Raw genomic sequence first — 13793 nt, 5'->3', positions numbered from 1 at the left:
TGGGTTTTGCCTGCTCAGAGTCCCGTCTACAAGCAGCTTGGAGAAAGGTCAGCCTGTGACTAATGGCTTCCGTTTCCCTCCCTGCTATCAGAGGCTGAGGTTATCTCTCCAGTGCATTGTCGGGAAGTGTCTGCTGCCTCCAGCACGTCGCAAAACGTCCATCAAGCCAACTTTCCTGCTTTCGTGATGACCCATTGTTGTTTTTGTTTTTTTTAATTTAAGTTTCCTTAAAAAGTACAAACTCTGAGTCCTTTGTCCATGCGGAAATGTAAAAGCAGTCACTGGGTGATGATCAGAGTACAGACTGTCAGATGTCTGCTCACCTCTGACAAAATAAAAAGAGTCTTTTGATGCTCGTGATATAATAAGTTTTACTTTTTAAAATTTTCCCTTGCAAAAAAAACAACAAAAAAAAACTTTTAGGTTTAATGAGATTCTTGCTTGGGGCAAAGCAAAGGATAACATCTTACATACTATCACATGGTGGTGGTAGTGGGATGATCTGGGCTGCTTTGCTGCTTCAGAAACTAAGAGACTTGAACCATGAAATCTGCTTTCAAATTCAGAAGAAAATACTGAAGGGAAATTTATGGCTAAAGAGCAGCAGTTCAGCAGGACAATGATCCAGAGCATAGCAGAAAATCTACCCTCTGGGGTAAAAAAAAAAAAAAAGGTTTCAGACTGGTCTGTAGGCTATTCATACTCAAAAACGTTCCAATGTGGCTGAATTAACACAGAAGAAACGTAATGTTAGAGAATTCTCTTTTTTTTCTGATATTGACATTTAATTGATGATCTGAAATACATATGTAAGTGTGAAAGAAAACAAATCTATGTCTGCCTGCCTGCCTGCCTGCCTGCCTGTTTTGAGGTAAACTGCTTGTATCTGCATATTTTTTTCCCACCATTTTTGAAAACATACCCAAACAAATGTACTATTTTCGAGAAAAAGAATAGTTTATTTGTGCAGAAATAATGTTTTAGACTTGGTGTTTTCTAAAGTCCCCCCACCAAACATTTCCTGCAGCAAAAAATACTTGTTTTTAAGAAAACATATATTTACACGTGAGCCATAAGAAACCTGGCAGACAAAAATCATGCTCTGACCTTTTGAGTATCAAAACCTCTCAGCTCCTTGCCACCTGCAGCGGAAGGTCAGCGTGTCTGTGTTTGTCTGTGACTGCATACTTAAGGCACAGACACCACAACAAAGTCTTTGTTCTGCGCTACGCCATCCTGTGAAATTCTTCAAAATCTCACGGGTTTGTTTCCACCGAGATAGGACCGCAGACAGTTTGTTTCACTGTGTGGTAAAACAGGGCAAACCTTGGCTGTGGCGTCTGCTGCCGCACTCGAACGCAGCAGTTGTGGGCGGCTCTTCTTTGGGTTATATAACATAGTCAAGAATTTAAGAAGGATGTTATTTTTCCTATGAGCTCAATTTTGATACTAAGGCATGGTATTTTTATTTATTTTTTAGTTATTTTTTTACTTTTTTTTTTGCAACAACCTGTTTGAAAGAAGCAAATATTTGCTTTAGAGCTAAAGCAAACACGCTGTCGGCCAAGTGAGCTGCACTCATCATTTGTTTTGAGAGCGTAGTAATTTGTGTTTGAAGTTAGTTTTTTCCTGAAACAAGTTCCGTTTAAACTCAGCATCCTGTGGTTGTAAAATAAACCATTCTACATGCTGTGCAGGGCTTTTTTTTATTGTTTAGTTTTTAGTTGTTGGTTTTGTTTTGTTTTTCTTCAGATTTGCACCAGTGAATCGAAAAAAGTGTCTAAGATACACAACAATCAGACGCTTTTTACAGTGTTAACTCCAATCAGCTCTGACATCAGGCACAGACAAAAACACCTTTAAAAAAAATCAGTTTTCTCTGTTTTCCTATTTTTTTTTACTACCAGTCCTTTCAGATTAAAGATCACGTCAAACACAATTATTGTACTTTTTTGTCAAAGTATGCCATTTTTAGTAACTCGACAGTTTTACATTTCTTATGTTATACGTTTGCCCTTACCTTTCAAGTGATGTGTCCCCCCTGTAAAGGTTATTTCTATTTCTGTTGCAAATGGTTTCTAGAGAGGGGAGGGAGAGAATAAATCACATATTATGACAGCTAATTGCATTTTCTTTTAATCCTCATTTACCATACCTATTTATTTATTTATTTAGCCATTTCTGGGCAGAATCTACCCAAGACAAAAGTTCAATCAAGTGCTCATGTTTGTACATGGAGAATTTCAGTTGTTCTGCTCACAGGGGAATACTATTGTGTAGAAGTTTGCTCACATGGTCTCACTTTAAAGATTTTCCACCCTCCTTTCCTGCAGGCTTTACAATCACATACAGGGGCCTCATTCTACACCAAACTTTGACAGGAACTCCTGCAGGGACGACTGGAAAAACAGCGAATCTTTGTGGCGCTCTCTAAAGCAAAATAAATGCTCTTCCTCGTGTGCACTACAGAATCCTTTGGATGTTATATTTTAGGCTGGACTCCGTGTGACGTCTTCTTTGGACAACTGCTGGTCCTACTGAGGTGCTATAATGGTTTGAAGAAGATTTAACAGTTTCAATATTACCTCCAGCAATTTTTGTGTATACTTTTGGGTGCTCCAGCCTTGTGCATTTGCGTTTTCTCTGGGAAAACCTCACATGTAATCTTTGTCCAGGTGGCACAAATGAATCCTACTCTGGCGGGAAGTTTTGTACAATTGGCCAGAGATTGTGGCAAAATGTTTTCTCAAATGGCTGAAGTATAGTAACAGCTTTCTCCAGTTTTTTTTTTTTTGGTCCATTTTAATGCATCAAGATGTACTTTGAAGTATATCTTTTAATGTACACCAACTTTACTGTAAAAAATGACACTAGTGTTGCTCATTGTTTATTCTTTTGGTGCAAACCGCTAAGAGCAGAGGGTGTAAAATTAATTTAGTTAGACATTAGTCAAACTGCTAACCTGCATGCTTTTAGGCAATGGTAAAAAAAAATTTATTTCACTGCAGCTGCACAACTTTGACCAATTTCACAACATTGAAATTTCGTTTTCAACGAGTCGATGCAGAGGGCAATTCCAAGTGCAGCCGCAGGACACTGCTTGCAAAATGCTCAGACTCTAGTTGATGAAATCAGAATTCAGCCTTCTGTATGACCCAATTGCAGGGAGCGCTGAGGGGGAAATCTCGTTGCACGGCAGCCAGGCTCCCCCGCGGTTCCGTGGGGCCTCCGCACACATAACTCATTTCAGCTGTTTGGTTTCTCTGGAGACAGATCTCGGATCAACCCAGGAGCCATTTGGTTCCTGCAGAGAGGAGTCGAGGCAAGATGAAACTGATGTGTTTTTAGTGACTATCGAGGCACTAGGGGGGGGGAATCTAAGGAAATCTTTTCAGAAGTTAACCTCACAGCCAACTCCACTGTATGAGAAATGCTTGAGGACAAACGTCGAAAAACGAGAAACAAAAATTAGTGCAACTCAAGTCAAGAGCAGTGAGAGTTTCTATTATTTCTAAGTCAAATTTTGCCACGTATGTGAGACGAAAATGGTGTGAAAAAATTGTTTATTCGGTGGCGATTTCCTCAATCAGACATCAAAGCCACACACAACAAAAGTAGTGGATCTTTGGCTTTTTATTTTTATCTTGCCAATCTACTTCACTATCTTGAATGTTGCTTCTGATGTAAAAACAAACAGGAACCCCTTTGACCCTGATATTGTCTCTCCTTTAAACCAACAAAGCGCCATACATCCCCGTTTCACAAAACGCTGCACAGAAATTCACTTCTGAGGATCAAGTAGAGAAACAGTTGATAAGACTCATCCTCAGTAACAAACCATTTGAATGTATTTAAGCTTTTAGGATCCACTTGTTATCTAACACAATGTGTAGGTCATAGACTTGAGGCTCTAAGGGTATATTACAGATTTATAGCCTTGTTGAAGCACTTGAACTTAAAAGGTGTTTGTGTAAGGCTGAGTTTAAACTGAGGACAAGCAGAGGAAGGGTGTCAACACTGAAACTCAAGTGGAGCTTTCCAGATGTTATGCAAAGGATATGAGTTAATTCCTCTGAAGTCCCAGACCTGCTGTCTTTCTCATGACACAAAGCAAACCCGGTGTCAGCCAGATGCAACTTTTCTATCAGGCGTGAGAACACATGCACGTTTACTTGAGATCTTTAGGTTTTAATTTGTTCTACAGCTTATGTCAGAGGCCAAAATTAGAGTAGGAGACGCTCCATAATAGTCCTGCCTGTGCTGTGCTTGCAGAGCTTCACAATGATACACGCAAGGTCCTCCTAAAATTATTTCCCAATTTTTTTCCCCCCACATTGCAGCTACAAATTTCCATGTACTTTAATGGGATTTTATGTATCAGACCAACAAAAGGTTCTTAATGATTGTGTAAAAAAAAAAAGAAAAACGGTACGTGAATTTTAAGCTTTTTTGCACGTTTAGCTATAAATACAGCTCCAGTTTGTTTGGCAAAGATCTCTATTACCATCTTACATCTAATTTTTGCTTATTTAAAAAAAAAAAAAAAAAAAGTTAAAGTGTTGTGAAGAACCGGTCGGTGAACTTCCTTTTCAAGTTCTGCTATAGATCCTCAACTGAATTTAGGTCTAGACTTTGAGCCATTTTAACACATTAACATGCTTTAGTTATTCTATTGAAGAGCCACAAGGGTTGCACCATTTTGTGGCCCCTAACAAACTTCTTTGTTAGGGGTCACATCCATCCTCCTTATCAGATATGAGCAGCTTCTCCCCCATCTGAAGAAAAGCATCCCCAGAGCATGAATTCGCCTCCACCAAGCTTCCCAGTCAGGATGGATGTAGAATATTTTTTCCTCAACAAATTCAGTTTTACATAAAAGTCAAAAGACTTTGGCTTCATCTGGGGAAAGCTTTCCTTTCTCATCCTTCACTTTTCATTCCAGCAATGCCCTGTGTCGCGTTGCTTTAATTGAGACCGAACGTCTTAAAACGCTGTCCGCCTCCAGCCGATCAGGAAAAGCCGCGTTAACAGCGGTGGAAGATGTCTGGGAAAAATAGACCTGGAGGTGGAGATCCGCCCTGTTCCCCGCAGTTGTCCAAACAAAGACACAGGGACGCCTTGTTGACTTTCAAGCAGTGCACCTGTAAGTCAATACATAGCAGATGTGCCTTTCGGCTTTCGGCTTGTGCACACAGCATACTCTTACCTCATGAGCAGCAATCTAGTGAAGATAAAAGCAGAGGATAAAAGATCACGATCCATTATTCTTGTGCCTTTAGAGGTAATATATAAAGGAGTTACCATCTTAAACTGTTCCACTGGGGAGATAAACAAACTGCTCAATCAGTTTTCAGGCATGTAAAGCAATGAACAACAAAGGACATGCAGAACATACGGCTGCTTTTTAGTTTGAATGCACCTGGTCAGTATGAGGGTTAGAAGAGTCGAAGAGTTGTAATTATCGGACGGCACCATCAAAGAAACACGAGTAATCAAATCAGGCTGGGGGAAAATAACTATGAAAAGAGATGAAATCACAGCAGTGCACGATATAGTCAATTTGCCGTTAGCTGGCTTCAGGATTTACCAATGAAATGGTTTTCCTTTCACATTCTTTCACCTGAATCTTATGTTATTTCCAACAAAGACAAATTTGAATTCAGCTTGTTTGGGTTTTGTTTGTCCAGATTCTATTGTTTAACTGTATGTATTATTTGTGAATCATTACAGAAGAGGAGCAAAATTAAAAACAGAGTTTCTTGTTGCATTGCTAACCAGGGAGGAAGTTAGAAAAGTCCCTTGGAGTTAGCAAGGATAATGTCAGATTTATATATATATATTAAAAAAAAATACATTAATCTAATGGATTTCCTATCGATTTTTCATTTCAAATCTCCTTAACTAGAGTTTTGAAATACACATTTTCTGCTGTAGGGAAAGACAATTTTGCATAAAATTAAGTTTTGTTAATTATATTAATGATGAATCCTTTTAGACTGTATTTTTTAAATGAAGAGGTAACAGTTTGCTGCCCCAGCTTTGCTGGTTTTTTTTCTCCATAGCCGTTTCATTTTAAGACATAAAATGCACCTCGAGTTAGATTGAAAAATCATGTCAAATTCCTTTATTTCTGAAGTTAGACCTTCAGATTATGTGCGTATCTAGATAGAAATATGTTTCAAGAGATTTTTCAAGAGTTAACATATTTGCTGTGAAGTCTGGTTTATATATTCATTGATCCAGAGACAATTGTGTATTCTCACAAAATAAAAAAACTTCCCACCCTTAAATGTCCAAATTATTTCCCTCGATAAAATTCATTTAACAGAAAATTCTAATACCAGAAAATTGCAGGATGTAACAAAGTTAATGAATTTGCATCATTGTGAACCAAGGAAAGATGATCAACCTGAAGTAAAATGTTTTGAGGCGTGGAAAACAGGGATTTAGTAAACCACCTTCAGCACATTGACCTTTGCCAACAGCCCATTACATTCCTGTTCACTTGGCCTCTTCCCCACAGGGTCAAACATTGCATGTCCTCCACAGCTGCCAAGTCTATTGTCCAAAATAAGCGCTGGCCCACAAGTCCAGGTTCAGCTGTTTTAGTAGTCAGGTTCAATCAGTACCATCAGCTTGCCTTTCCTGTCATGGGAAAGTTGTCGCCACTTGCAAAGGGAGGGGAAGGGATACCCAGAATGCTCTTGTGCACCACACAGCTGCCAGTAAATGAGCAATGGGAAATGTTCAGCCGCCAAAAAATATAAAATTTCCCCACACAATCTAAAAAGAGCTCACATTCCTTTGCATCCATGCAGGATTAAAGTTTTGACCTTTAAAGGGAAAAATAAAATCCAGAAAGTGTCATAAACCTTCAGCATGTGGAAACACTGCCTTTGGACTTAAATCCAGCAGAGAACTTCTATTCAAACATCTCCCAGCATTTGAGCATCTCACAACGTGACCTTAATTAAGACTCGACGACAAAAAGACATTTGGACAAATTCTCAAGCTTTTATTCACAAAATCCACCCCAAGAGTTTCAAACAAAAACCCAAGGTGGTATCAAGATGAGGGCAACGAGATACAAAAAGCAGACTTTGGCAACAATTGTACAGAGAGCAGGAACATGCCATTTCAGTTTGGGAGCATGCTCATTGAACTGAGCCGGTCATCCAGGATCAAAGTCACTCCTTCACGTACGTCCTCACAGCCACAACATCTCCCATTATGCATTTCTGTGGAGAGAACGCAGACAGGTTATCTGGAGCAAGTCTTTAGAAAGTTATGCAGAAGGCGATGCCAAGGAGAAGAGCGGGGGGAAAACAAGATTTGGTATGAATTTCTATTACCATGCTCATTTTGTGTGGCAAAATTGAATTTCAGCATTTTAAGGGGGGCGGGAAAAAAATGCTTGTTAAAATTCAATTTTTGCCTTTTCAAAATACAGAGACTAGGCGAGTCAAACCTGCTCTTAATATACATGGAAACAGAAATTAAAAATTACAAGATTCAGATTTCTGCTTTGATAGTGAGACTCAAAAACGTCCAGAAAGAATCCCACAGTTCTTCCACGTCGTCCAAGAATATAAAAGCAATCGTATCTTACAACTTCAGTCGTTTGACATCATTTCTCTGCAACATGCACAGTTTTAAGTATTAAGGCGGGTCTTCATTTGCTTTAAAAAATAAAATACATTTACCGCCACGAGTTTTCCATCAGAGATCTCCCTCTCGATGTTCGTTTCTTTCCCATCCCAACTCTGTTTCTGAATAAGCTTGCCGTTGTCCAGACTAACCACAGTCTGCAGGGCGAAGAAGAGGGGAGAGGGACACACTGTTAAACTCCAGCATTGGGGGTTACAAAAAAAAAAAAAAAAATTAAGAAACGACAAAGCTGCAAGTTGTGACTCCTTCCAAAATCCAAATGTTGAAGTCGTCAAGACCCAACAGACTAACCCTCGTCTTCCGGTCATCAGCAGTTGTCTCATCGAAAGGCTCGTTAAGCTTGAATTTGACCTCGGTAGTTTTGAAGGCGCTCTGAGACTTCATGCAGATCAGCCCCTGATCATCCACGCTCATCACGAAGTTAGGCTTGGTTCGGTTCCCCACCTGCCGGGTGGCAAACCCCACACCTGCAGCACGGAAGGAAACATTTGAATAAAATTTTCGGGGAAAATTCAGCGACTTCAGTATTCATAAAGGACCCGTTTTGCCTAATTTAATAAGGGCTCACCCAGTGCCTTCATGTAGTCGTCAAAGTTCTCGCTGGAAATCATCTTCCATGTTCCCACAAACTGGTCAACCATTGTCGCAGTCTTTGGTGTGATTATCCTCCACAGCAAATCGTAACTTTCTCTTGACCAGTATGATGAACTGGTCAGGCAGTGAGTGCTTTTAAAGGGCCAGCTCGCTTTCCCCCCTCCTTCCTCCCGTAAACGCACGTGAAGCCAATCGCATCCCTCTATGTCACAACACAAGTCAGACATTTAAATAATTTAAGTCCCGCCTCCGATAATCCTAACCTTTTACTTGCAATCCTGTCTTTTAAATCTGACTATTTTCTGTTGTTTGTCCTACGTTTGAATCTATCTCAGAAGGATTTGAAAATATAATTTAAAAAAAATCTGAAAGAATTCAACAGTGCATTCTCACATTCTCATAATGTGAGAATCTTAAAGTGAGGAATAATACCTGCTCACTCATATTAGGCCAATACTGACTACCAGAAAACAGGTGTGGAGAAATCAAACAAACAAGATACAGGTGATGAAAAGGAGAGAGCGAGAGAGAGAGAAGTTCAAGTTAAGAAGCAAAAATGTGTTTCAAAAGCTTAGTGGGAAGTAAAGTCACCACCTGGGAAAATGTCATTCAGGTTTGCTTATTTGTACAACGCAATCTGTTTTATCCAGAGTATTAGCTGCTAACTGTGAGGTAAAGGACAAATATACAAATTGATGAATGAATGGACAGCCGGATGGATGAAATGACAAATGGAGGAACAGACATTCATGCAAACGAATGGCAAATACATTAAAAGTCTTGAAAATGGTTAACTTAATATTATATATATGTCTGATATATGATAGTTGTGTTAGTTTCACCTGGATTGTTTTTTTTTTTGTTGCTAAATTTCATAAAATGTTCAAACAAAATGTTAGATTCGACTGACTCTGTACTGATTAATGCCAGCTTTATTGCTCGAAACAATTTTAACCGACTGGTTCGTCGCTCACAAAAAAGTATATCTGAGGTACAGAGTTCAAACAAAATTCACGACTGTAAAGCAATTCCACCATAGCTTACAAAAGGAGTCACATTTAGCTAAACATATTGTTTTATTGTACATTTCCAAAATTGCACACGCGTATAAATACAAACAAACTGAAACAGGCGGTCATTTCTTGCTCTGCGGGTCCTTGTCTTTGCAGCGGGACTGAAACGCACTCAGCATCTCGCGGCAAGTCAACCTTTCCCCCTTCATCACCAGCCTCTCTCCGTCCACTGTGGTGACAAAAAAAACAAAAAAATAAACAGAAGACACAATGAGATGACTCAGAGGAGGCGGCACTGTGTGAGGAGTGAAACACAGGGAAAGTTAACTCTGAGCAAATGTCAAGCACCACAAAAGAGACTCTGCTGACCTATGTCAAATATTTGTGTACAGAAACGTGCTGTAGCTCACGCTAATCAAACCACCAGGAACTAATTGACGTATGAAGTGTTTGTTACTGACGGCAGATTATAAGTCTTCTCAGAAACTTGGATCTATTCAGAATTTTTAATACGAGGGTTTGGACTCGGATGCAGTCGTGTGAGAAAACTAAATAAAAAAATCACAATACCCTGTAACAGTCTGGATTTTTCTGACATTCATTGAGGCCTGCCATAGCAATGCATAGGGAGAGCAGTAATTGCTCTTTTGGCCATTAGATAACTGGTTTAACAAAACCATTGTTACACCCAGGATTAGTGTTGCAATTTCAAATGAAGCTTAATGAAAATTCCAAAATAAAAGCCTCAATAATCCTCTCAGGTAAGTGCACCGTCACAGGACACAGGTGCAATAATATTAGCTTTTATTATATTTTTCCCTCGACTTACTTATGATATTAGATTAGAAGATGATAGAAGATATAATATTAAAATGTTTTCAAAATTTTGCTAGGGCTGATGGTTTTTTGTCAGGGTGACGCTGGGTGTCTCACAAGTATAGAAACTCTGTCTCCGGCATACTGTCTGACAAGAGAAAGCCAGCACAGGTGCAGATAATTAATTACCATAGCAACGGGCCCCAGACAGAGGCAGTGAGTAGTCTCACAAACAGGCGCAGAGACAGGTCTCACAATGCATTGTGGTTAGAATACATATTTCCTGTGACTATTCATATTTTGCTTACATAAAATTATTATTTCTCAGAATTTTTGTGTGTGAATTAAAATCCTTAGTATAAAACTTGAAAAATTTCGAGAAATAAACAATTACCGACTGTCTTTATTCTTTTTTTTTTTATTTCGGACCGTGAGTAAGAACCACATGTGCGAAGCTTATAGTCGTCATTGTGTATGGGGTTCAGTAATAATACTGTTGCAGTGAACCAGGTCAGCCATAATATTATGGTGATAGATCTGGCAAGAGCTCCAGTCATTGTACTTTGTTGTAGAACCATGTCAGCACGTCAGTACCGCTCTGATGTGCTCCTGGGCAAGTCCAACTGTGCAATAGCTAGAACGCTGGGTATAAAGTGATGGGCACTCTTTGGCAGGCCCTGGTTAAATTTCTTCAGGAATTTTCTAGTTGGATACTTAATATCAATTCAGGTGCATACAGACAGAGAAAAACTGAACAAAAGAGCTTTCAGTAAAATGTAACGAGAGCACAATTTCTCGTGAGAAATAAATCAGGACATCCGTAGATTTATTCACATCTACATCGGCTACAATTACAAACGGGCATAAATTTGCCGCTTCGCATTATGGACGAAGGTCACAGACGAAGGCCGTTTAAAACCGGCAGTCCGAGGAAGTTCTCACGGAGAGCAGGCTGAAAAGTTGTTGAAAAGAAGTTTCTAAAAACGATAAAATGTCGTCGCAAAACATAGAACAGAGTCTTAATGCTGCTGTTACATTAAGAAAGAAGAAGAGTTCACTTTTCAAGGGAGGAGAGCAAAGATGAAACATTTACTTTTTACCATGAAGGACAAACTGAAGTTTACCAGACAGAGACCAGGACTTCAATAATATTGTTAAACTTTCCTCAGACTTTCACTTTCAACCAAAGTGAGTGTAGGGATTCACTAGCTGTTAGGGATTGGGATGTCCTAATAACTTTTTTATTAGCTAAGAAAAATGTGTTGATTTTATAATAATGAGGACAATGTTTTTTGTTTTTTTTCGTGGTTTATAAGAGCTTTGTTTACGGAATAAAATAAAGAGATCAGACATCAATATGTGAGCCTTTCCAAATTTAGCTTCTCTGCATTGGTTGCCCATGAAATAGACGAAATAACTCCCAATTCTTCTTCTTAAATATAATATTTAATTGCTCCATGTGTTCCCAAGAGGCCAGATTGCTTTCAGCTCTACCTGTTAAAGGGGGGAGTTTCCTCTCCACTGTCACCACATGCTTGCTCAGGACAAAGCAATGCTGCAAACTCAAGATCAATGCGTCGGGTTGGACTTCATTATGTAGATAACTTTATTCCAAATGGCATTAAATGATCAGCTTTAACTGTATTGTATGATTGGGTTGTCTTGGAATAAACCGGACTGATTTGAACTTAATTAAATTCTATGTTACTGAATATAAATTGTCTTTGTCTTGTCGTGGCTTAGTGCTACAATCATCTGAACTGGGCAGTCCAAACTGTTAATAAAGTTTATTAACATGTCTATGCACATTTAGAAAATGTAATCATAACTTATTAGACTCTGAATTTATTATGATGTTCCTTCTGTTGAGCAGTAGAACATTACCTAACAGATCAGATCCCATTGATATTCAACTGGTACTTGTTGAAAAAACAGCAAAGCTGCACATGGCCCGATTTCTTACCATATGTTACGTCGATTACCGGTTCCGACTTGTCGTGTTTCACCACAGAAATCACCTCACAGTTCATGTTGGTGGAGCGGGCCTTCGCTGAACCCACCAGAGCCAGGAACTCTCTGAAAAGACAAGCAGGCATTGGGGTCTTTGAGTCCTCCACATCTGGTGCATTAAACCTCATCAGTATGTTTGATAAATGAAGTCAATCCTTTAAATGACAGAGACATGCTGCGCCGACGCTGGTTCAACACTGGCCTCAATTTTAAAACAAAAACTATTATAATAATTATTATTAATAAGAGGGGGAATAATCATTAATTATAAAATCTGAATGTTTCATACTGACTATTTCCTCTGAGCCTGACAAGAGTGGTTTTAGGAAAAACCATCAGATATTAGGAGACCTTTTTTACTATTAAAGAAAGAAAATTGAATGTGGAAAATCTATACAAGAAATCTAGACTTACTTATTACATCTATTGATTCATGTCTTGAATTTTACAACTGAGAAATACATATGTTTGCTTTCGAGCTCTTGACCGTGAACTGCCAGCGTTATACAGGTGCATTAAACAAATACAATTAATAAAAAAGGGTCAAATTAATAAAAAAGGCAGCTTCAGATTTTTAACCCTTTAGAACAGAGAGAGGCAAATCCTGGTTCTTGATGGCTGGTCTTCGTTAGTATCTGCTATTTTCTCACTAACAACAACCCTGCCATTATTACACAAAATGTACAAAACAACGGCATTATAACACAACAGTAACGCTGAGCGGAGGTTCCTCACCTTGTTGAGCGGACATTGGACTCGAACGGACAGAACTGGATGGTTATTTTCTTGACAGCTTTCAACAACACGGTACTTTTACTGGTGGCCGCCATGTTTTCTGGAATGGTGACCTCTTACCTCGACAAGAAGTGAAGCGTCTAGTTGAAACCACTAGAGGGCGGCAGAGGATGGGAAATATTCCAAAGTGAATATTTCCCACTTTGGGTCTATTAATATAATATAATATAATATAATATAATATAATATAATATAATATAATATAATATAATATAATATAATATAACTTTTTTAAAGTATAACTGCTGACTAATTTGTGTCCTATCTCCTTCTCAGGTACGATGCCATTTTTGTCTCACAGGTTATTTTTTCTTGCACATTACAACACATATATTCACTCATGTACACTATGCACCACTGATTTCACTCTCTATCACACTTCACACACGAAATTTTGATTTATTAGTTAATTTGAATTAAATAAATCAATCCCAAAAGACTGGCAGCAGGACTCAGCATTAATAGTTTGTGGCTGTAATATCTCACAGAGTTCGTAGAGTCTTGCAAAGTAGTTCAAATTCAAGTTTGTTGGATTTTTTTTTTTTCACTTATTTCAGCTCATCTATTTTCACTGCACAAATCCAAATTCAATAAAGACAAATGCGGTTTATATTACTACTGATGATTTCAGACATAATTTTGTCTTCCACATACAATCAATTTAAATCAATCTGCATCTTTACAGTTCAGTTCCTAAAGACTTTTCTCAACTCTATTATGACTCACAATTTGCAAAGTAGACACTGACAGACAGTGCATTTATTTATCCCTTAGACAACCAGCCAACTAGCATCTTCTTACTTAAAATCCAAGCAGAAACTTAGAGCAGACTATGCATTTGCTGTTGCTGCTCCAATTGATGCATATGCAACAAGCACTAATTGAATACATACCCAG

General features: G+C 38.6%; 2 protein-coding genes across 2 annotated transcripts; both read right to left on the bottom strand.

Annotated features, from left to right (window-relative positions):
- Positions 1–6994: 6994 nt before the first annotated feature.
- On the bottom strand, positions 6995–8406 carry fabp4a (fatty acid binding protein 4a). The gene is made up of 4 exons (XM_008422048.3): positions 8237–8406; positions 7960–8135; positions 7704–7805; positions 6995–7238 (listed from the first exon to the last, which is right to left on the bottom strand). Exons 1-4 carry the CDS (start codon positions 8307–8309, stop codon positions 7188–7190), a joined length of 402 nt encoding a protein of 133 aa, XP_008420270.2. The 5' UTR covers positions 8310–8406; the 3' UTR covers positions 6995–7187.
- A 913-nt stretch (positions 8407–9319) lies between these two features.
- On the bottom strand, positions 9320–12996 carry mrpl53 (mitochondrial ribosomal protein L53). Its single transcript, XM_008422047.3, has 3 exons — positions 12837–12996; positions 12055–12167; positions 9320–9504 (listed from the first exon to the last, which is right to left on the bottom strand). Exons 1-3 carry the CDS (start codon positions 12929–12931, stop codon positions 9398–9400), a joined length of 315 nt encoding a protein of 104 aa, XP_008420269.1. The 5' UTR covers positions 12932–12996; the 3' UTR covers positions 9320–9397.
- Positions 12997–13793: the final 797 nt, after the last annotated feature.

This window comes from Poecilia reticulata, chromosome 11 (assembly GCF_904066995.2).
Source record: "Poecilia reticulata chromosome 11, P_reticulata-male-v2, whole genome shotgun sequence".
Lineage (NCBI taxonomy): Eukaryota > Metazoa > Chordata > Actinopteri > Cyprinodontiformes > Poeciliidae > Poecilia > Poecilia reticulata.
This window is presented reverse-complemented; position numbering and strand designations above follow the sequence as displayed.